Below are 25,737 nucleotides of genomic sequence, written 5' to 3' on the forward strand. Positions count from 1 at the left end.
CCAGGCTTTTAAAAAGTCAGACTTTATATTGGGTTTTTATGCAAGTCAACAATATTCTAGAAAATCCAGAACAATTAATGACTGGCACAGGAAATCATCATCCTCTTTAGGAAATGTTCTGGAAGCTTATTTCTTTTCCTGTCTTTCCCTTTTATTGTCTCTGATATTTATTACAGCTTACATAATTATATAATGTGTGTGCCCCATATATCAGTTTTCTACCTTTTACTATATATTTTAGAAATATATAATTATGCATTAAGGATCAGGTTTCATCTATGTTTGGATACAATTAGACATAATCTTGAATCAAGATGACCGGCTGAACCTTTCAAAACTGCACTAATTTTAACAATGGATTTCAAATTTGCACTGATTTTTTAAAAAGTTTCTTAAACACCAAGTAGTATTAATTATGTGTTTAATTAATTGATTTGTCATCCCCCCCCCCCACTTCACATCTTTTCCATTTTTGCCAGACAGAAGAAGAGATCAAACTGGGACCTTTGTTCTTTTGTGAAGCAACTACAACAACAGTGACAAGTGATTAAATAAGTCAGTGTAATATCATGGATAGATTTATAATTTAAAAAAAGAGAGACCTGAGTCCAAGTCCTAAGTCAACCATGAAGCTGACTGGATGATATATTGAGACGCTCACCTTCTTTCTACATCAACAAGTCATTACAAGGATAAAGATGAAATCCACCTCCATGTAGACTATGCTGAGCTCCTTAGCATAAAAATGTAGCATGAAAACAAACAAAACAAAACAAAACAAAACAAAACAAAACAAAACACCATTGCACAATTATTTCATATCCACCTTGCATTTTATACTGCCTTTCCACTTGTCAGCTACTGCCGCCTTTGGTGTTACATTCCTATTCCCAAGTTTATGTCTGCCCCCTTCAAACTTCCCTAGTGTCTCCTTGCAATCCAAAATTTCCTGCAGTTGCCCCTTTGTTGGTGTCCATGCCTGTGTCTTACTAATCAAGAGATCAACAACAAATCTAGAGCTAGCATTGCTCCATTATGAGTCAGGCAATGATGTGCTACTTTCTGGGAGAGTGGGATTCTGCTTTAAGAATGGGTATTTTGCATTTCTAGACCAAACAGCATGCTCCTTCCAGGGAGTTGTCTGTTTTGCAGCTTTCTTATGGCCAAAAGCACATTAGGCAGAGGTGTGCATATGAAGTTCGGGTCTCCTCACACAGCAAAACAAGACCACTTAAAAATCTGGAAGTTGTACAACCAAATCCACAATTCCATGCCTGTATGAAAAAAGGAAATAAATAATATGCTCATGGCCACACTAAGAGAGAATGCCAATTGCCCATCTTCTCGGAGCTCCTTGTCTTTCTGAAGCTAATGTTGTACCTGCTCAAGGCATAAGTATATTTTCTTTCAAAAGGTCACTAAAAAAATTTTTTAGTGGGTATTCACAAAGTGGGAGGCTGTCATTTATAATTCAAATGAGCTGACATGCAAAGCATTTAAATCAGCATATAAGTTATGGTATTGCTGAAATAGCAAGGCCTATGTCTAATCTTTCTGATTAAGGATATTTAAATACATTATCCAAACTGCTGGATCGTCCACCCAAAAAAATCCTTCTGAAGAGCTACGGTAATTTAAATTATTAAGTGGGATGGGTGGTGGAATAGATTTTTCAATGTTCCACAAATCAGAAAATGTAAACCAATAAAAAAGGAGTATAAAGCATTACCACCACTTGTAAACTATTTATTAGATGATAAACTCTGCAAATTACATTTGCTGGAAATTACACATTATAATTCTGTTTTTTAAAAAAATACCTTCGATCAGCACATCTCTCAGAGTTGTACTTTCTGGGTTGTTTGCTTGAGATAAAACTAACAGTGAGATGAACCCATTGCTGGCTCCGGTTTCTGGCCAGGCCTTAGGCAAGATTCTTTCAGGGTGGACCTGTCTCCTCTTTGTTGCCATTGTCACCAACTGATGCCTTCCTGCTTGCTTCCCAAGGGGAAAGTTGGCAAGGGAGTAAGTAAGGAAGCAGAAGCTCATACTTCTCCTTACCTCTAGGTTGGAGGGAAAGGCAAAGGAGCAGCAAGGAGCAGCAGAAGTCTGGGAGCTCTTAGCCATTGGGCCCCTGCAAAGGTGTATTTCAGTGACTGCCCAGTCAGGCCAACGGCTGATGCCTGTCCCAGATAAACCTCAAATAAAGCTGTACACCTCAGCACTGCAATACCTCAAGGACTGCCTCTCTCCATATTAACTGACCTGGACCCTGTGATCTTCATCTGAGGCCCTTCTTCATGTGCCTTCTCCACAGGAGGTCCAGAGGGTGACATCACAAGAACAAGCCTTTTCAGCAGTGGCTCCTTGCTTGTGGAGTGCTCTTCCCAGGGAGGCTCGCCTGGCGCCTTCATTACATATCTTTAGGTGCCAGGCAAAAACATTCCTCTTCTCCCAGGCTTTTGGTGAATTAAACTATCTATGGCCTTTTAAATTGTGGGGTTTTTATTGTTTTGTTTGTTACTATGTTGTATATTTTTGTGTTTTTATATTGTAAACCTGTGATCCTCAGATGAAGGGCAATAGAAAAATTCAAGAAATAATAAAATAATAATAATTTCAGTTTGAAATTATTATTATTTTATTATTTCTTGAATTTTTCTATCGCTGTTCATCTGAGGATCACAGGTCACCTCATGAGAAGAGAAGACTCCCTGGAAAAGACCCTGATGTTGGGAAAGATGGAGGGCACAAGGAGAAGGGGACGACAGAGGACGAGATGGTTGGATAGTGTTCTCGAAGCTACCAGCATGAGTTTGACCAAACAGTGGGAGGCAGTGGAAGACAGGAGTGCCTGGCGTGTTCTGGTCCATGGGGTCATGAAGAGTCGGACACGACTAAATGACTAAACAACAACAGCAATTTCAGTTTGAAAGAGAGTGGCCATGTGTCCTATTTTACACAGGACACTTCTCTATTTGAAAGAGTTTTCTCTTTGAAGAGCTGTCTAGTGCAAGTCCAATTTAAAGACATGAGAGAGAGACATGAGGTTTTTTTCCGGTTAGGAGGCTGATCTTACTCAGGAGAAGGAAGTTACTGAAACCACGCTTTGATTCAGGAATGTGGAAGGACCCACAATACAGTCTCATGTTGCATTGTGCATACAAGAACTCTTTGATCTTCATCAACAAAGTACACCTTATTCATCTGTTTGCAAGTAACCTATAACTACCACGTTCTACTGTAGAATGGGTAACTTTACTGGAAAATTGGAAGCACTACCTTACAAAGCAGATATTTCTATCCAATTGCCTACCATGTGTTAGTTATAGGATGACCAGGTGTAAAAGAGGACAAGGTTCCTTCTGCACCTTCAATAGTTAGGTAGAAGAGGAAATTTCAGCAAATGTATATTGTTACACAACAACAGTGAATTGTGCAGAAGCTCTGCCTATATTTGCTTGTGCATATTGCAAGACAAGGCTGCCTACTTTCACCAAGAAAACTGTATGGCAGAAAGGAAGACAGATAGTGATGGACTTGTGCTGGTTCAAGTTATGGAGCCTGTCATTAACTAACAGTAGGATAATGTGTCTGGAAAAGCAGCAATCTTTCTCCAAGATACATCTGATGGCATCAAGAAGCTTTCATCTCCATTCATTTAATGAAGACAAATGCACACACCTCAACACTGCTCAGCAATTCTAAGGTACCCGGAGTCTCAGGTCACTAGATAGTTTTGGAAACACTTTACACAAGCCTTTCTTTATTTACAATAAGCACTGAGATTTCATTAATTCCACTTTTCATCCCCTGACACCCTGCTGCGAAGTTGTCTTTCGGCAAGCCAGACTCAAAGTGACACAGATGTCCCATGCACGGAAATAAAAAGGAAGTGGTTTCCTAGGCAACAATAATGGCACAAAAGCGCTCTGAATTTACTCTCTTGCTCATGCAGGGCTCGAGTAATCCAAACAGTACAGAAGAATAAGAAGTAGCATCTGATCTGAATGTACGGCAATGGAGAGAGTCAGTGAGAAAGAGAAAAGGTATGTGTATTTCTGTGTCTGCATGTGCGTTTGTGTGCGTTTGATTGATAAACCAATTTGCTTCTGAAGGGAGTCATTTGCAGTGGCTTTTTTAAAAATCAAAACAGGGTGCAAAGAATATCCTCATATTACATTCCAGCCATACCAAGATTAGACAACAATAGGTAAGCAGGAGCAATGCAGTCCTTGGATGTTGCCTTGGAAAAGCGCCAGGCATGGGGGCTGTTGTAAAAGGCAGCTAAACTCTAATGGATTTTATGCATAATGGAAGAGATTGGCCAATTTAACTTTTCAAAGAATCCTGATGACTTTGTGGTTTTGGAGCTCTCAGTGGTACTTGCCCTTTATGCCCTAGAGATTTAATAAGAGCATGCTATACTTCCTTTAAAAACAACAACAACAACAGCAAAGTATCAGTATAAAACCCTTTTTTATTTGAAGGAATTTGGCAATTAAGTGCAACTATTGGGAGGGGTGGCGGCAAAATTTGGTCAGTAAATTGTTGGTCTTTGGTATATATGGTATCTATTTATATATAACCATTGAACTTTGACAAGCAATATTTCAGGTAGGGTAGTGATGAGGAGATCCAAGGGTCTTGACAGAAAGACACAACTGTTGACTATGTGTAGATGTGAGCTTAGCCACACATCTGCTATAGTTTTAAGAATAAATCACAGTGCCCTCCATCTGTTAGTTGTAGCTGTACAAAGCTCAAGGACCTTTAAGAGTCAGGGAGAAGAGAGCTATATTGTCATACAAACTACACCTTCCCTCTTCTGCACTCTTCCCTCATCCTACACTCTTTTCTACCTGGCCCTCCAGTTAACTGCAAGACAAACAGGGAATTTAAAATTTCAATGTATAGAAGGAAACAAAAACCCTTAGGTTTTTCCAGAGATACTTGCCTGTAACCACTTCATGAAAAACAAATACTTCATAGGTGGCCTATATTTTGAACATGCTTATCGTTTTATACCAAAAGGTGGTATAAAAATACTTGAAACAAATCAACCTTCAATTCAAAAATAGACTTTGGGGCTTCAACCCTTCTCTTTCTCTTTCCCCGTTAAATACCTGTCTTTCTGACACAGAGATAAAGAAGTGCTTAGCAGACAGTGAACACATATCACTCTTCAGTTTAGTGGCTTACATTTCAAAGCCATGTAAGCATATAGTTCTGAGAAGAAGAATGCTTAATTACATGGAAGATGAAAATACTAGTTGGGCAGACATTACAGTGAATAATTTGTTTACCATTTGGCTGAAAGTCAATACTATAGGAAAAGGGGAATATCACAATCATTTATAAGTATTTAAGAGCTGTAGATTCATCTGCAGATTGCTGCCATTATACGAGTACTTCCCAGTTTATAAGGGGCAGATAGGCCTCATCAACCTTGGAAAGCAGCCCATCTAGGAGACGAAAAACTCTGGATGGCACCTTGTACGCCTCCTTCCAGCAACTCCTGCAGCCAAGCTGGTGCCAAACGCATTGCTCTGCTTTCATTTGGACCATATCAGTGAGGCCAAGAAGGGGTTCTTATTGTCTGGGCAGCCCAAGCCCAAGACCTCCATACCCAGTTACCCAGGCTTGTGCCCCGCCATGGTAACTTTGGTCACTAACACAGCAGCTTGATTTCACCCCTGGAAGCACACTCCATTGTCTCTAAAGATAGATAAAGGTAAAGGGACCCCTGACCATTAGGTCCAGTCGTGACTGACTCTGGGGTTGCGGCGCTCATCTTGCTTTATTGGCTGAGGGAGCCGGCGTACAGCTTCTGGGTCATGTGGCCAGCATGACTAAGCCGCTTCTGGCGAACCAGAGCAGCACACGGAAACGCCGTTTACCTTCCCGCCGGAGCGGTACCTATTTATCTACTTGCACTTTGACGTGCTTTCGAACTGCTAGGTTGGCAGGAGCAGGGACCGAGCAACAGGAGCTCACCCTGTCGCGGGGATTCGAACCGCCAACCTTCTGATCGGCAAGTCCTAGGCTCTGTGGTTTAACCCACAGCGCCACCCGCGTCCCTAGATGCCAACAAATCTCAGTGTAGAGGCCTCTGCAGAATTCCTTTAACGTTCATTGCAATGCAGAAAATGGAGGCTGCTTATGTTCCATAGGACAGGGAAGCAGTGAACAATTTTATAGCTTCAGCAAATCTGGATTTACTTAGCACCGGGTGCGGGGAGTGTTGCTGTTTATGGAAGCAGTTGCACCCTATGTTTCAGACCACACATCTGAACTGAATGCTTCTCAAGTTTGCTTCCTGGCTTAAAAGTAGAATTTTCAGATGGGATGAGTGGGGAGAACTCTATGAAAAACCCTTTCAACATATATCTTTCATGGCTGCTTGCTACTGTTCACAGCCATTTCCTCCAACCCCCTGCTGCATTGGCAGCTGTTGTTATTCTTTGTTTCATCACTCCTCAGCCAATCCGAGATCACATACTGCCTACGAGGGATAAGGAAGAAATTTGTTCACTTTGCATTTTTATGTAAACCAACCTAAAACCATGTTTTCTGAACACAGGATCTGAAATGCAACTTTGCCCCTGAAGGCACACTCTTCCACTGTCTCCCAAGACAGACGGATGCCAGCCAATAAGGATTGGGTGAAGCCAATTTAAAGCGAGGGCAATGCTTCCTGTGCAGGTCACATGTGCGATCCAGCTAATCAATGGACATAATACAATTTCAGCTATTTCACAAAAAGATGAGAAGAAATTGCTGGGAAAATTGCTGAAACAAGAGTCCTTTTTGTTTCTGATTAGAAGTCCAATGATAAGAGGATGGGGCCCTTTCAGCTGAGCCCTACACATAAACATGCTTCAAGAGGTAACACCAACAAGTAATGTACTTGGCTGGTCAAATCTGTTTTACGTCCAGCTGGCAGTGAGGAACAGAGATGGCTGAAGTGGGAGTGCTCACTCCTGATGCCAGCTCCTTGAAAATGGTGTCTACCCATTTCGCTGCCGAGACTCATAGATCCCTTTACAAGTACCAACACTCCCAAACAGAAAAAAACAAAGAAATCAATTATATAAAAGACTGATGCAGTCCAGGCTCAAGCACTTGAATAAAAAGGAATGGGGAGGTTAAGTTTATCAAAATGTTCATGCATCAAACACTTTAAAATAATAAACACTCTGAACAGTATTTATCTGTCTTTATTTTCCTAGTTTAATCTTTTAAGTGTTTGGTAAGGAGTGTCTCAATATTTTCCCCTCCATGAGATATTTTTTATACAAGTAAAAGAAAGTTCAGGACCCAGAATATTATTTTCCAAATAATATTTTCCAAATAATTTCCAGAAATGATGTGAAAATGAGAAAAGAATAATAAGATGGAGCAATATAGAGGTGAAGTGATTAATTTCCACATGTTCTGAAATGTAGACAAATGTTGCACTATACTAGATCATTAGGTTTGGAATCAAAAGTTGACTCTGGGATCCTGTGCTCCATTCCCCAATCCCTTCTCCCTCTGTCATCATTACCTCACCCTGTCTTGACAATGGTTAAGCCTTACATCTTCATTTTTAACTGTAATGAAGGCTAATCAGGTTTCCATTTAATGAGGTTTATTAAACAGGTTTCAGTGGCGACCAAACCATATCATTAACGCAGGTAATGGCCTAACCGGCAATATTTTTATCTTCTCTCACCCTCACAAGCCAACTTTGGCAGGTGTGTGGAGCCACCCACCGGTCAGACAGGTGACTTCATGAAGACATCAGGTGACTGAAAGCTGGGTGGTTCTGCTCACCTGCCAAAGCTAAGCCAAGGGAATGGGGGTCTGCTTCACCAGCATGTTCCCTACAGGAACCCAGTGACAGCAGCTGATGGACAGAAGGACGCTGTACAATTCCCGCTGCAGCAGGAAGGTACATGGTGCTTTGGTACTCATAATGGTGTCTTCTTCTGCCAGAAGACCTGGAAAGCTGTCTGCGGACAAACACCGGCTCCCTTGGCCTGAAAAGAAAGATGAGCACTGCACCCCACAGTTGCCTTTGACGGGATTTAACCGTCGAGGGGTACTTTACCTTTTTTTAACCTTTACCTTACAATTCCATGATCCTAAAGTTTGGGGGAAATGGCTATGCTGGCCAACTTGAACCCTGGATGGAAGTTCCCCACCTCTGCCTTGATATTTCAGATCTTAAGGGAATAAATTGCTATCTAGGAGCTTGAGTGAAATTTACAATAATATTGAGGTCTTCAGTTTCTGATATTCAAGGGTGTCTTCACACTGAAACGAAGGCAAGTTAAGTAGCTGACCTATATTAGCATACCATGTAACCTAGTCAGGTAGGCTATGGAAAACTTATGTGAGTTGGTCACCCAATCATGGGAGTAGGGCATGTTTATGTCACGTGATAAAGGGTTCATATGGCACATAAACAGAGGAAATGTTCTGGCAGCAGCTGTCTCAGACCAGGGAACAATTCTGCCCTTGGTTAGGAGAAGGAAATGCCAATGGTATCTAGGCATCTTCCTGAACATCTGTATAGTGAGGAATTATCCTAGGATCACAGGCATCAAGTCATAAAGCAAGCTATTTTTATGTATTTATGTTTACATGCTCTGCCCCAAAGACAAATGCTGCTTATTACAAGTGCCCCTGCCTAAATTTATAGTCACAGAACAACTGTGATTTCTTCTGAGCCCATAGCTTGGCTTTTCAGAGTCTTGCAGTTCCATCTGCAGGGAGACTGTCTCCTTGGGCTGTAGATCCAGAAACTTCATAGGCCTCAGCAGGAATCTGGCAAGGCTATAAATATGCTGATCACAGATTATTTCCTTTTTCTGCAGAAGCCATGCTTCCCCTGGTGTGAGGATGAAATGCAGCCAATGAATAAAACCCTCTCTCTTTTTTATCCATACTCTGAGTGCGCCCAATACTTAGCACAAGGAAAACCATCTAGTCTTGCTGTACATACCGTATTTTTCACCCTATAGGACACACCGGCCCATAGGATGCACCTAGATTTTTTTTGGGGGGGGGGAAATAAAGCCTGAGCTTCCCCCTCCCCCCTCCCCCAGAACGGGACCCAGAGCGATGCCGAAGCTGTGAGCTTGCGGGGCTGGAGGAGGGGGAAGCCCTCCGCCAGCCTTCTAACCAAGTCGGGGGACAGCGGGAAAGGCGCGCTGTGCCTCCCGCTGTCCCCCGCGTGTGCGGGGCTGGTGACGGGGAGGAGCAGGCTTTGGAGGGGAAAAAGTGCGTCCTATAGGGCGAAAAATACGGTACTCCATAAAATCTTTAACCAGTCACTATTCTAAAGGCACAAGTATTGTCTCAGTCCAAAAAGCAGGGATTAGGGTACATTCACAAAGCCTCGCAGGCTGCAGGATTGCATGGAGACATCTGCTTGGTTACTTGGGCTGTAGCTCAGCGATAGAGCCTGCCTCTTGTGCACATAATGTCTTATGTTCAGACCCTCGAATCTTCAGGTGGGAATAAGATATACTTCTATCGGAAACCCTGGACAGCAAATGCCACCTAGCATGGATATTACTGAGCCAGTATAAAGAGACTTCCTTTATCCCTATATTCACTTTCAGGTGAGCAGGCAGGTAATTACATTTGCAAAACAGAAACACAATGTTAGAGTCAACCTACCTAGAAATGAAGCAACGAATGGGAGGAAATTATTGTTTGATGCTCTGCACTTCAGGTACTGTTGTTAAAGTCTAAATAAACAATGCCAACTGATAGGAAGTTGTAGAAAGCAACTAGTGGAAATTGGGTTGGGGACTGCTGTACAACTTAATAATGAAACTGGGGGAGGGGGGGAGAGACATCAGTGAGGATGTTTATGAATAATAAAATAGTTTTTGTGAAATTCACTGACTAGGACTAGGTAATGCAGTTTCTTTTGCTGATCTCCCTTATCTAATCAGAGTGCCACACTTCAAAAGCAACATCTTGAGCTATCATGCCAGTAAACACAATATTTTAAAAGATTATTTACAAGCACTGTTCTGTTAAAGTAAATATTGCTAACAAAGATTCTGTATATGTAAGATAAAACTCTGAAGAAACGTTCTGAAATATGAATGATTCCCGTAGGATATTCTCCTTTAATCTTTTTCAGGCTGGGAGTCGTTTTCTGCCCCATATCACTGATAAAATTGCTACCGCCAGAATTGACAGAGCTCCTTGAGGAAGATGCGTGCAGACAAGGAGCCAGTGAGTTCTCAAGTCTGCAGGAAACCTTCCTAAAAGGCCTCAGAAAGGCACCTTCTAGACAAACCGACCCCATTTTAAATTAAGACTAGGTTAAGACCTTTAGAAAAGTTACATGCTCACAGTTTTAGAGAACTGTGAAACTGACTATGGTCTGCTTCACACATTATCCTTGCAACAATGACTTCCATCACGAAGCCAAACTATATGGACCTCTGTGTATGGTTAGCCATGTGTGTAAAGGAAAAAAGATGTGTAGTTTGGGCCAATTCTAACAAATGCCAAATGAGCTCCACATTTCTGGCAAACAGCAAATGAATAATAACAGATTAAGTGCCAATATGCTTAACTGAAGAATACATCTGCACAATTTGTTGTGTGCGATGTAATATACACATTTCTACTTTTAAAAATGGCCTAATTAATACTCTACCTTAATACAATGAATTGAAACCAAAAACATACCCTCCCATCACTTCTCCGATGAAAATAGGTGTGTTGCATTCCATAATGATAATTTTACTATTTATACCTGACACATCTTACCGGGTTGCCCCAGCCACTCTGGGTAGCTTCCACCATATACAAAAACAGAATAAAACATTAAACATTTTTTTAAAAAAAAAACCCTTCCCTATACAGGATTGCCTTCAGACGGCTCTGGGGGTTGGATTACTCCATACCCTCCAACATTTATTAAATGAAAATAGGGATGTCCTAAGGAAAAGGGGGACATTCCAGGATCAAATCAGAAACCAGTATGGCTTCTCTAAATCAGGGATGTCCCTGGAAAATAGGGACACTTGGAGGGTCCGAAAAAAATGCTAAATATAGCACATTATGTATGTATGGTAGTACTATAAGACATGAAGTGTTACAGTAAATTGTCCTTCTAGGGCTTGTTCTTCTGGCTCTAATAAATCTTTTTAAAAATAATTTGATCTAATCTGTAATACCCTCCTCCTGTACTTGACACTTTCTCTGGGCTGGCTCACAAAATAAAAAAATTAGCAGCAAATTCAATGATCATTACAGCTAGCAGTTTTGTGAAGCTGTGATCTGATTGTTGCGCTATCATATAGCTGGATCAATTTTCAGCTCACAGTAAGATATATATCTTCAAACCTAAATGAAAGGATGAGGACATATAGTTGCTGACAATCGTCCTCTGACTGAATAAAACTGTGAAACACATTCAACATAATTCCTTAATGGCTTTTTGTTCAAAAGAACCTCAAAGCAACGTACAGAAAATAGAAATCAAACAGAATCTAACACAGTTTCGAAACATTATACATAGCAAAGGTCCAGTGCCATATGCAGAAATATCAAAGTAGATGCACAGAACAGAGATTGAACACAATAAGGGCAACTCCCCATTTATGTTCTGAGGCCCCACAAGTTTAAGTGAAATCACATATATTGGGAACAGCATTGAAAAAGCCTGCAAACTCCCTGGAAACCCTTGAAAACCCCTGTAAAAAAAACTGAAAATGTTAAGAACTCCTCTATTTCCATCTTTCCATGGGTGCTGGCAAACTAAGGCATTCAAGCACCAACTACAGGAACATAATATAAGATGTGTCATAACGCTGCCTTCAAAATTTTCAGCAGAATTATGTTTGACATTGAAGAAGAAGAGTTTGGATTTGATATCCTGCTTTATCACTACCCTAGGGAGTCTCAAAGCAGCTAACATTCTCCTTTCCCTTCCTTCCCCACAACAAACACTCTGTGAGGTGAGTGGGGCTGAGAGACTTCAGAGAAGTGTGACTGGCCCAAGGTCACCCAGCAGCTGCATGTGGAGGAGCGGGGAAGCGAACCCGGTTCCCCAGATTACGAGTCTACCGCTCTTAACCACTACACCACACTGACATTGGTATAAAACTGAGCCGGGGTAAAAAAATATTGTATGTAACCAGGGAGAACTGTGTCTCACTGACCTCTCTGAGCCCAATTATCAAGTCTTGCAAAAGTGAAGAACTTCCAAGGCAGTTGTAAATTGTAACTGTGAAAAGAGAAGTGTAAAACCTAAACATCAAATCAAAAAAATATTTACTGGAGTGTGTGTGTTTGTGTTTTCCCCCATTTCATCTCTTTTTCTTCACTTAGAAATTGCCCAAACCCATCTCACTGCTGATACAATAGTTATTTATCTTACAAAGATACCTAATGTAAGAAAATAACGTTTTCAAGAGTTCAGCTCTGACTAACACTCCTTGAAGTGTATTATATGAGTTTATTTATTTACTTTACTTAAAAAACCCCACTTTTAAATAATACCACCTTTTCATAGCAATCCCAATGTGGTTCATAACTTAAAAGAAAATCCAATTAAAAACCTGTAAGACGCCTTACAATAAATACAAATTAAAATACACAATCATAAATTCAATAACCAAAACAGCTCCCAAGACTAAATATTAGTAAGCCTCAAAGACCTGGACTAATGTATTATCCAGCCCAGACTTTTCGAGTACAACAATGTGTAAAAATGTCATGGCCTAGACAAATCTTGTTTCATATTTATCACTTGGGTGTGCATAAAGCACTGCTCTTCCTAGTCACTTGGAGGAGCCACTGAAATATAGTTTTAGTAGTCGATAGTAGTCTACAGAAGATAGGTGTGTTGGGCGGTTCAAAACTGACCTACAGCAATTCAGTGCTATAAATATACCTTGAAATTCCTACAGAAATTTCACCTGAAGAGAACCCTCTCAAGTTGCCTTGTATTTTGCATTTGACTGCCTAGAGCTGTGACCTCCTCCCTCCCAAGAAAGTTCACATGCTATCCCTCATAATTCCTACAGCATATTTCGTCTGAGCAGATGCTTTCCACATTACAACTGGATTTTGGATTAAATTACACTTTTAGCAGATCTCTCTCTCTGTGTTATGTACCATTCTTTAGAGGGTCGACAACTGCGGCCCTATTGGCAAGATCCCCTGAGTGAGATCAGCTGGTCTGCAGCTGCCAGGCAAGGTGTGAAAGAGATCTGAAGAAGAATTTGTCAAAGGAATAAAACTTGCCAGCATATGCTCCTTCAGGTATGTAAAGCACTCACCCGTCATCCTTCACTCACTTTTTAAAGTGTATTTCTGAGGGGGAAACTAGTTGCTGATGAAGCCACGCTGGGCTCCCCTGTGATCTATGAAATCTAACGAAATCATTCATTTGGCCGACTCAATGGGCTCAAAAAGATCCACTAGCGCTCATAACCCAGGTGGGTGGTGTTTTGTTTTCTATACTGCAGCTCCCACCCTGAACCCTACCAATTCAAAATTCAGATCAGTGTTTAGACGTTGTTGTTGTTGTTGCTGCTGCTGCTGCTGTTATTTAAGGAGAAGAAGGGGATAAAGATTATTTTTTTTTAAAAAGAAAATTCCATTTGTGTATAGAACTGGCACGCATACCTCTCTGGATGGTGAATTCTAGGAATAGTGAGACATACTCCCTGGGGCACAGTTGCGTAAAAATAATAATATGTGAAATCAGCTTCTAGATTCTATTTTTGTTCTGCACATCACTGCCTAACGAAGAATGTGCCATTGAAAGCTTATATGCAATATTTTAGATGACTAGTTGATCCAATAAAAGGTGTCCTTACACTTGGCTCTGCATCTGTGATCATCAGTTTTACAAACTAATGCAATAATACCCTGATCCAATTAAAAACAAGTAACTAAAGTCAGACCTTTTTTCCTCTTCCAGCCAAACACCACAGAAAATAGTTGTATCCATAAATGGAATACATACTGCACATTGTTTTATCTCAATTTATAATCCAATTACACCATTTATAATTAAACCCAGGATCAATGTCAGGGGATTTCTTCTTGAAGCACATACTGATGTGTTCTGGTGAAAATGAATACAATTGCTTTTCAACAACTTCCCCTGCTTAAGTGCCACAAAAATGAACTGGAGCTGTGCAAAAATAGCCATGGTACTCTTGTGAAGCTTTCATATATTCCAGGGGACCTCCGGCAGAAAGAACTTCAGTCCAGCAGCCCCTGCACATGTTTGAGTAGCAATTCACTCATAGGAGTGATGACATTACATTTCTCTTTTAGGCAATATGTCAATACTGCTCTAATTGAATCAAGATTTTCCCATGCCACAAAGCTTGTTAGAGAAAAATATCTTGTTAAGATGCTGAGATACAGAATGCCAATTATTAAGGCAATCAATATTTATACAGTAGGTAAAATTCACCTCAGGCAGGTTTGAGAACCATCTGTCAAATCATCTCTAAACTGCAGAAGTTTAGAAATGCATGCAAGATACTGGTGAAAGTCACCTTCACAGTTTGATAATACAAACAAGATTGACAAAGTTATCTCTTGAGAGAGGGGAAAAACAGAGGAAAGGATAATTAAAAGTTAATTTCATTTTTCAGTACAGCACATGACTGCATACTGAACAAATAACTGATTACATAGTGTTGCTGCTATGACTGCTGTAAGTGCTGAAGATACAGAAAATTATAATGGGAAGGATCCAGCTCCTGTTAACTATTTCAAGTTCTCAATCATTTTTCTTGAATAAGGTTAAGTACAGGTTTAAGACGGAACCCTGAGGAGCCATGGATGTGGCAGAAGTGGTACTGGTAAAGAAGAGCTCAGGTGATGAGGGGGCACTGATACCTGTAGCACACCTGTGGAAAGCTCCTCAGGTCTAGATATAGTGCCAGCCAGTAGGGGAGGCCTTGGACTGGCAGGATCCGAAGCCTGAAGGATCCTGACACACATTTCAAAAGGGCAAAAAAAACCCTACCTAGGCCTTGGAGATGGCATAGTGATTTGATCCTTCATTTATGCTAATAGGAATTTTTTAAAAAATATATATATGGGCAATTAGGTCCAGGGGATTTTGTGCTCAGCACTTCTAAAGTAAGTTTTTTTTTCATGTGGTCTTTTTTAAAAAAGGAAACATTTGTAAATTTTCGGCAGCAGAAATCAGAAAACTTCAGACCTAAGAGAGGTGTACCCTGTGCGAGAAACCTGCCAGAGTGCAGACAAATAGGTCCGGGTAAACAAATAAGTAAAGTTAATTTGAGGGAGAAACTTAAAAGGATCTGCTTTCTGTGTAAAATCATACCCTGTGACTACAAGCTTGACCTGCATCATCCCACCCTGAAATTATGGTATGCCTCGCAACATTATTTTCACTTCATCGATATGTCTGTAACATTTATTTGTTTGTTTGACATCTGAATTGCAAGGGCACCTTGAACAAAGCACTTCAGTGGTCCCTGCTTCAACTTGGGGAAGTGATGCAGCTCAGGGGTAGAACATCTGGCTTGCACGCAGAAGATCGCCAGTTCAGTCCCTGAAATCCCTGTGGAACCAGGGAACTGGTCAGCGGAGCATTTGCCACTGAGAAAGAAAACCATGTGTGTCTGAATTATGGGTGTGCGTTGGGTGGGAAACAGTGACGGTGGCCTTCCTCCTTGAAAGAGCAAGGCTTTGAGAAGCCAGTCAAAAATGATGATGAAGATCTGCTATGGAAGATACTGCATATTTAATACTCTGTAACAGGGGTGGCCAACTCCCAAGAGACTGCGATCTACTCACAGAGTTAAAAACTGGCAGTGATCTACTCCCTTTTTTGGGTTCAGGTCAAAGTTGTTGAATTTTTTCAGGGAGGAGGTAAAATTTTGAGCTTTTTTTTAGGGGGAGCCACAGTTGTTCAGCTTCTTTGGGGGGAGCGAATGATCTACCAGTGATCTACCGCAGACGTCCAGTGATCGACCGGTAGATCATGATCTACCTATTGGACATGCCTGCTCTATAACATACTTGGCAAGAAACAGGTTAATGTTAACATTCCCATATGGCTGGACAACATATATAGGTCCCAGTCAATATCATCTCAAGTTATTTAACAGGATACTGACATGGATGCTATAGTGGGATGCTGCTCATTTCTCCCAGCTTCTGTGAAGACCAATATTGCTGAATTTGGAAACAGAGCTTTGTTTCCTAAGTAAGAAATGAAGTCTGTACCACACACACTTAAACATTAGCTGGGTTTGAAGACTGCCTCAACAGAAAGGAGAGGAAACAGTGGGATCAACTGGCAGATGAATCAGATCAGATGACATCTTTCTGACAGATTTCTATAGGCAAAAAAAAAGTCCTTGCCCGCCTCCCCCCCCCCCGCCCCCCAATCTGTGGCTGTCAGAAAAGTGAAAGGAGGAAGATGGAGGTAAATGGAGAAGGAACTTTTCAATGACTTCAGTAAGCTGAGTCAGGTGTCTACTTGCCAGTGGCAATAATGAAAGTCTCCTGACACTGACCATTTTCCACAAAGGGTTTGACATGTCTTGATGTCAAATCCAAATTCTCTCCCCTCCCCCCCCGGAAAACAGCAGGTTTATTTATTTATTTGTTATATAAACAGTTTGTTCTTCCTCCGATAGCTCAAGTTAAAGCTACACTCTACACTGAAAAGGAGTGTAATATTAATCTGATAGCTAAGCTTCCTCAAGGAGGGAAGAAGGGGGCAGGGCAAGGAAATTTTGCTCCCCTTAAACTCCATGCCTAGGAGGTAAAAATGACCTTTGCTGGGAAACATGCCTAGAATCTTTGCTGGGGAAAGCCTCTCATTTCATTTGCAAATTATCCCCTCCCAAGGATCATGCTTTGGAGCACAGAAGCATTTGTCTAAGTAAGATTATACAACACACTGCAATGTGTTTTTTGGCATTTAGGCCATATACGGTTCCAAGGTGGTTTTGCAATCAAGTGCTATTCAGGTCCAAACTTTCTTAGCTTGAAATGTGCCTTCAAGAACATTCCTTGGAAGATACCACATCCTACAATTAAATGGTAGGTCAGCAGGACAGAAATAATGTTAGTAATATGTTCCTTTAAGCCTCTGGATGTATTTGTCAATAAATATACTTGATATATTTGACAGTTAAATACTGCAACCAGTTTTGGTATAAAAGTGATGGCACTTTAGTCTCTCACTGTGCAGCCGTCACCAGGAATATTACAAACAATGAAGGGAAGGTTCTTACATAAGAGAGCCCTGTATCTGAATGTTTATGAGGAAGACTGGGGCAAGCAAGGTTGTTTTATGTAGGGTTGCCATTTTTCAAAAAGTAAAAACTAGGACACCCCAAAAGTTGTTGGGAAGAAAGACCCCAAAATTTAGGAAGACCACCAAAATAACATGGTTTTTTAATTGACTTGCCTAAGATCCAGGAGAAAGCGCCACCTTTCGAAAATCCTCCCTGGGTGTCAATTCTGCCTTTGAAATCCTGGAAAATCTGGATGTATGACAGCCCCATAAGTGGGGAAACGCAGCCCTACTTGCGGTGACCACCAGTACCTCACCCTTCTCCAATGAGAAGGAACTCATTTTGGCGTAAGGGAAAGGGAAAGGCAGAGGTAGCAGCTGCAGATGCTCCCAGCAGAACAGTGGTGGCAAACCTCCAGTCCATGGGCCCAATTTGGCTGGCAGGGGTCTGAATTTGGTCTGTGAGGTCATTTCCCCCAAACTACAGCCATCTGCCCCACACCTGATGTCATATGCAGGACAGGCAAAGATGTATCTGAAAATGAACCATTGGGAGCTTAAAGTGTGCTCTTGATTGTTCCTTGGTCTTGCTGAAAGCATCCAAGACCTGAAACTGCAAGCCCCTTTTGAAACTGTCCATTTGCAGATGCAGTTTGGACTCTATGCCTTCAAAGGGGCATTTTTTTTCTGCTGCAGACCAGCCCTGTAGACAGCTTTGCCAGTCTGCCAAGGAAAAATGTCTGTTTGCTGGCATGGTTTGAATCCCCATTGCACTTGCCCACAGATAAAATGTGGCTTGCTATCAGCGCCAATCACTTCTGATATGATGGCAGGTGGCTGGACCTACCCTCTGTCGAAAATGGCTCATGAATTGTGGGCCACTTCCAGATCCAGTCATCAAGCTAAAAACAGTTCTCCACCTCTGCAGTAGAATGTCTTATATATGTATTTGTTTTGTCAGAGACCAGGACTGAAAGGACTAGTAATCCTTTCAGCATCTCCAGTGGGTAAATGGTGCTGCCTGGAACCATCTCCTTGGTGGGAATGGTGCATCCAATGTCATTTTCCTGATGGAGAGGCTGGGACTATTAGTTCCAGTCCCAGCTGCTGGTGGGGAAAAATAAGTTCCTAGACAGCAAAACCAACATGATTTTAAATTATAAATCTGAGCCCTACACTGTTCCTTCACAGACAGATGAAACTACCCAATATATTAGACTTCTACAGAATGTGCGTGTTTTTAATGCACAGCTTGCAAACCTATAATATCTAGGGATAAGCGGTCAAAAAAGACCAAAGACATGATATAATGTGGTACTGCATTTATGCCCTATAAGAAACATGTTGTTGACAAGTTTCTATGGTGTTGGGGTTTTTTTTGCACATTTGCATTCCATTCCTCTTCCAGTATTATGCAACATACTTCCATTTCACACAATTTTATTTTTTTTATCTTGAACAAGTTTGACATGAGGTGAATCAACAGTAACCCTAGAGGTATCATTAAGCTGCCAGCTTGTCACTTCTCAAGCAGATAGTTTTAAATCCCATTGCGGAAATTCCATATCTACTTGCCATGTAGTTAAGGTGCTAGGATTTTTATTTCTTAAAAAAAAAAAAAAGTTTTACAAGAATCTGCATGACATGAAATTTTAAAATTGCTGATTCAGCTTTCAGTTTACACAATTATCTGCAAGATCGTCAATAATGTATGGGTACCATGCAGTTGTGTGTGTGTGTGTGTGTGTGTGTGTGTGTGTGTAGAACTACTCACCTCAATTTAGCATTTTCATTCACCCTCTCTGCACTGCAATGAGCAGTGCTTGGCTTGAAGCATTTGCAAGTTAGGCTCAGGTTTTTGGTGTAATGATAATCGCAAACAATTATGAAGCATGATGATGTTCAAGAATCTCAAAGGAAGGGTAGACAACCAAATGGATACTGCCCTGACTCTGGTTGCTGTGTTCAGAAGACAGGAATGAACACATGCACCTGTGCAGACGGCCCCAGCCTCCATCCTGAACATCACCCAAATGTTCAGATACAAATATAAAGGTATACTTGTTAACTCCCTTGATTCTCTGACCTTGTGGAATCCTTTTGACTCAGGTTTAATGCTTTAATTTATTAATATTTGTTTTATACAATTTATGAATTATTCCCCAAGGACATTGTCTTTTTTGTATGTGTTCTATTATACCTTATTTCGTTAATTAAATAAAAAACTTGTTTAATGCCTTAACTTCGCTGAGTGCTGAGTGCTTTAGCTTTCACTTTTTATTCTCCCTTCCCCTTAACTGACATGAATTCCAATTAAATTGAGCCCATTTGCATTTAGATATTTCATAGGGAAAAAAATACTTTCACAACTACCATCTGGCTGCTCATAAATTTAAGATAATGGGTGCTATGATACAATCTAATGGGATGTCCTAATGTAATTCCAGAAAATGGAGGAAAACATAATGAAAACATAAAGCAGATTTTGCAATTAAAGAACGCAGCTTACCTTCATATGTCCCGCTTTCTAAAAGAGCACCACTTTTCTCTAGTTCCATAAAATCTTCAACAGTGATGAAAATATAATCCACACCAGGGACTTCCCCCTCCTTATGAGGCCTTGTAGTGCCTAATTTGAAGGAAAGAAAACACAAACTGCTATTATGCACATTAATGGGCATCTGACGTCTGAAAGATTTATCTTAGGTTTGGTTTGTTGTATGGTTTCGTAAAAAGTACAGGTTGCTAACAACAATATTTATTTGCAGCAGATTGCAGAGCTTCACATATAGGTGTGCATATTACTGACAGTGGACATGGCCCCCGGCCGGAGGAGGGGTACGTCAAAACTCCTGCCCTCCACTGGTTCTACTCTCATCAACTCATATAAGATGAAGTTGGAGCTTTTGTACTGCTTTATTGGTCACAGTTAATGACATCCCTCCCTGTTACATCACTTTGCTTCACCCTATACTTTTGGAGACCGGCTTGACAGTGAGTACAGTACCAGCACCTCTTTCGTTGTTGTTAGAAAGAGTGGCAATTACTGCAACAACTTCATGGTGAGTACCGGCACATATTTTTCTAGAAAAAAAGCACTGAATCATTCCATTTGGCAGCTTCACCAACCGTCTGAGTTAAATCAGTGTTGTGGGTACATGAGACATCTCCTCCATCCTGTCTTTCCTCCTCTTGCTCTTCTCCCATTTTCTCTGTTCTTAGCTTAAGTTAGCTTCACTGGGGGCCTAATCTCCCCTAGTTCCATTTCAAATGGGAAAGAACCAAGAATCATCCCTGAATGTGACTCCCACAATGGTTTATGGGATACCATGGTATCACATGCATGCTGCAAAAGCATTTTCGAGGAAGACAGCATGAGGACATGATGTATAACAAAATGCTTTCCATATCCCCAATTGACTTGCAGCTGTGACGGGTTTGTAAATTTAAAACCTAAGCTTTGTCATGTTCTGCCAGTCCCAGCTCACCCCCCATTCAGTTTAATGGAACCTTTGTCACCAGAATCTCCCTTTCCTCGGATCACACTATTAGTCTACTTAGATGGCTTTGGGGGCGGGACTATTTCCTCCCTTAACTGAGCAGTGAAACCATTTGCTGTCATTATATCAACAAGCACTTTTGGACTACTTGGGATTGTCTACTAGCTGTGCCATGATAAGGCCAATTCCTCAACTTCGCTGGCTGAAAAATCTGATGGTACCATGAGTGTGCCAATTCTGACAAATAATGCAACAGTCTGTCTTTATTATTCTGCACTAAGTGACACCGTACTATTTATAATGCTGCCGCCACATTTGATGCTGAAAAGCAATTGCTATTCAAAATCAAGCCTCTCTCGCTCGCTCACTCTCTGTCTCTCAACGTGTAATTTGCATCTTTTGTGAAAGCACTTCATAACCCTGATGTTGCTGTAGCTGCTCAGAGCAATTAAAGGGAAGTGTGGTTCCAGGTAGCTACAACACAATAAAAACACAAGTGAATTACAAAGGGCCATTATTACCCATACACTTTAAAAAAGAGTTACTGGTATACTGTCCCAATTTCTCCAACTGGTTAGTTTCAGGGATAACACAATAAGGATTTATTTGCCTTTAGAAGAGCACATCCTCGAGACATACCCATTGGTGTTATATTTATTTTATTTACAAATATGCAAGGAGAGCCTAGCAGGTGCAAGCGCACCTCTATAAATATGCGGCACAGTCTGTTTACCCTGCTGACCAGGGTCGCCATGTTGGGGGGCAGGGGACTGAGGGCCCCCAAAATTTTCAAGGAGGGAGCCTAGCCCCCTCAAAATTCCATGGCAGTTGTGCATGCTCGTGCATGCCCTGTGGCATGCTCCTGCCATAAGCACAAGCCGCACAGTGTGCACATGATGTGTCAGCACATCACGCAGTGTCCATGAGTGACATTAGCATGCCCCGCGGCATGTGCGCATGACGTCGGCACATTGCACAGCATGCTGCCTCGGCCCCCTCAGTTGCAGGGGCAAGCAGCACACTTGCTGCTGAGAGACCAACCACATTTCAGCCTGACTGCTGCATTAACTGGGTGGTAACTCCAGCAGCAGGTGGGGTCAAAAACCTCACATAATGCCCTTAGTAGACAAACACAATTGAGCTCACACTCTTGGCAAAACTTTTGCACATAACATACAGAAGTGCCCGTTTCAAAGCATATGTGCATTTTATTGAGAAACACAAAATAGGTAGGTCGTCATTAAATTTCTCTCTCATCCCTACATCTGGGACCTTGATAGCTTTTGACAATCTTTGCATGTATTTGGATTCATTTGTTTCAAGGGATCATTTCTGGAAATGGAAGCTGCAGGTGTGAGAGGTCTGATCTACACTGGGCTCACAATGGGGAGCAAAGGGCTAAAGCCTCCCTACCTCCCAATCTACATGGTCATAGTCAGGGGTTTTGTCGGGAGAGGGCAAGCTTTTGTTAGGGAGGCAGAACCACAGATTTGTATTGATTTTTACTGATTTAGGGGGCAAATACTGTCCCCCCAGCTATGCCCATGCCAATCTAGAATGGAACTTCGCGATCAGCTGTTTCCTCCTTCGTCCTCCTCTTTCTAGCCAGTGCAGAACTTGAAGAAGAAGAGGCGGAAGGACATGGTAAAATAAAAAAGACCCCACAAGCCATAAGTTCCCCATCAGGAACTGGTGCTTGAGTTGTCACCCCTCCTTCCTTTTTCCCTTTTCTATTGTTTTTGTTAGATTGTAAACCTAAGGGCAGGGACTGTCTTGTATGCTATTTATCTCATATAAGCCACAAAGTAAAAATGATTTAAATAAACAATCAAACCAAGTGAAACTGTTTAAACTAACTTTGATGTACTTAAATTGGCATAGCCCTGTACATTTCAAAGTATATATTTTCTGATCTTCTACCGGAAGCAATACTTCCCCACCCACTTTGCTAAATAAAGAATTCTAGGCTGACATGGCGTGCAAGAGCTATATTGGTATGTTGAACATGTTACCATTGCTCTAAGCTCCCCAGTGTCATAACATAGCATCCAACGACTGTTTAGGCTCAAATCATTTGGGGCCAAGATATCTGGAGCTGATGACCTTATTCCTCAGGACCCTGCCCCCACCACAACAGTTGCTAGGAGGTCAGGCGGAGTACTGCCGTTTTCCAAGCCTGAGGGGTTACTTTGTCTTCAAATACTTCCTTTCCCCCCTGACACTTGGAATTTGCTTGTTTGGGTTGTACTCCCAACTAGTTTGAATTATATGCTCAATTTGCTGACACCATGACAATCTCTGGGCTCTCTGTGTGGCAGATGGGAAGCTGAAAGCCATCCACATGGGAGAGCTGTATAATTTATACGCCTTTTGTTTCTTAGTTGTTTCTAAGGCATTTAGAATGTGGGAGTGGAGGATGCAATCCTTCAGACAGGAAATATCCCAATTCCCAGCCAGCACACGATAAACTAGAAGGGTGGAGGAAAAGAGGGTTTACAACCAACCTCCAGACATTCTTCTTGTTTATGCAAGAAGAAGAAACTGTGCCTAGGGCTTCTGAAAGCAGGTAGAGGGTGCAACCACAAAGAGTCTCACGGGGAGCCAACAAGAAATTTAGATGTTAAGTCTCTTGGTGGCCTTAAGGCAAGCCACTTTTTCTCTCCCCATCAGCTCCACATCAGCAATAGGGCTGTTCTGAGGATTAATGACATGATAGATGTGGAGTACTTAGAATGCTTGAGGCAAACTGCGTAAATGGCTATTGTTGCAATTAGTATGATTTTTCCAACAAAATAGATATAGTTAGTTTAAGCACAAGGTACTTGATTAATATAGTGGTACCTCGGGTTAAGTACTTAATTCGTACCGGAGGTCTGTTCTTAACCTGAAACTGTTCTTAACCTGAAGCACCACTTTAGCTAATGGGGGCCTCCTGCTGCGGCCACACCGCCGGAGCACGATTTCTGTTCTCATCCTGAAGCAAAGTTTTTAACCCGAGGTACTATTTTTGGGTTAGCGGACTCTGTAACCTGAAGCGCATGTAACCTGAGGTACCACTGTAATTAGAAATTGGTGCAGCAGTTGCATTAAAAATCACACTTAAACATAAGTGAATGCTGAAAAGAAGGGGATCAAGACTGGTGCGCATTGCTAGATAGACCATCCTGGACTCACTCCAAAGAAGACCACTGGATCACTGGGATTTTGTCCTACAGTATTAATATTTCAGCTTGAATGAGAAACACAGCCAAACGTGGACAGGGCTGGGTGTCAAACTACCTTGGCAAACCAGCAGTTTCTTCCTCTGATTAGCTCCCTTGGTGAGCAGCCACAGCTGTGAACAGAAGAGTGTGAATCCGAACTTATGATTTATCTCTGTAGATCATGGCATAAGTAACAAGACTGACAAGACTTAATATGACATGAGAGTTTTCATCTTGAACATTGCTTGATACCAGCCTCACCTCAATCAACTTCATTGGACTGGTCATGTGTGGATGCCTGATTATTGTCTTCCAAAGCAACTACTCTATTCCAAACTTAAAAATGGAAAGCATAATGCTGGTGGTCAACAAAAGAGGTTCAAAGACTATCTCAAGGCAAATCTTTAAAAATGTAATATAAACACCAACAATTGGGAAACACTGGCCTGCGAGAGCTCCAATTGGAGAACAGCCTTTACCAAAAGTGCCATGGGTTTTGAAGACACTCAAACTCAGGACGAAAAGGAGAAACACACTAAGAGGAAGGCACGCTTGGCAAACCCTCTCCGTGATCAACTCCCACCCAGAAACCTATGTCCCCACTGTGGAAGAACATGTGGATCCAGAATTGGCCTCCACAGCCACTTACGGACTCACTGTTAAAACTGTGTTTATCGAAGACAATCTTCCTCAGCTAGGAGTGATCGCCAAAGAAAAAGACAGGATACTCAACTCCTCAATGGGAGCCATCCACAAAGGTACTTTGCAGGCAGAGAGCAAACAAAGAGATGGCCAGGTTCAGTTAAAGGCTCACTATCACCATCTTTCACTTTTTTGTTAAGCAAAACACACAGAGTGAGAAGCAAGCAGGATGACCAGTTTTCGGTCATTTTCTCACTAGAATGGGCAATGGTGAGAAAGGAGCAGGACTTGTTCATTTCAAAGCCTCTCTCTGCCCTATTAGGAAGAATATTATTGCAAAAACCCAGATAGGCAATTGGCTCTGCTAGTAGGCAGTCAGCTCTTCCAGCTCCAACAGGACGGAATTTACCCAGCACTCCCCAGGAATCAGCACCCTTCTGCTTTGCTTTAAGGACAAGTATACTGCTTTGGAAACAGTTAAGACACTGTCATTGTTTAGATCAAGGTGAGTATGTATTGCAGAATTTTTCTGTCTGAAGCCGCATTGATATACCCTGTAACTTAGATATTGTATAATAAACCAAGCTTCTTTATTCGTCCAAGTGAGAGGTTCTTGTAAAATTCATACTCATAGACAAGCGCACATTGCACCTCCAGCAAAAGAGTCTAAACCTCTCAGCAGTGTTTCTATAGACATACATGAGTGACGGCTGTGTACTTGTGAGTCCAGGTACATACTTGTAACCTAGTAGGGAATCAGGGAATCACGTCAAAGCCTCAATACATGTGACATACTGCTTATGCCCTCTCTAGTGTCATGTTTTCCACCATGTTAAAATAATTGCTTTGACTGTGACCTTCCAATGTCTGAAAAGTGGCTTTCATCCACGGACCATGGGGAAAAGCACAGAGCCTAGTTTTACTGAAATACAACCATCTGTATTGGTTTTGAAAATATGAGTAGCGTTGCTGGACAAATGAGTTCAGCAAACTGCCCTGCATTCATGCAACAGATACAATTTACTTTGTGGTCTTTGTACAGGAAATTGTGTCTTACTATCTTTGTCAGTACTTAGAGCACTTGATAATGTCTGCTGGAAGTGACTGCTTGCACACTCATTTA

General features: G+C 41.5%; 1 protein-coding gene across 18 annotated transcripts in view; it reads right to left on the bottom strand.

The window, feature by feature from the left end:
* Positions 1-25,737, bottom strand: part of MAGI2 (membrane associated guanylate kinase, WW and PDZ domain containing 2) — a 601,975-nt gene that overhangs the window by 241,883 nt on the left and 334,355 nt on the right. For all 18 annotated transcript variants that reach the window (XM_081023429.1, XM_081023428.1, XM_081023436.1 and 15 more), the window contains one exon: positions 19,779-19,898. In XM_081023429.1, the coding sequence (XP_080879555.1) occupies positions 19,779-19,898 (120 nt within the window). The remainder of the gene's footprint in view (positions 1-19,778; positions 19,899-25,737) is intronic.

This window comes from Podarcis pityusensis (assembly GCF_964106645.2).
Source record: "Podarcis pityusensis genome assembly, chromosome: 10".
NCBI lineage: Eukaryota > Metazoa > Chordata > Lepidosauria > Squamata > Lacertidae > Podarcis > Podarcis pityusensis.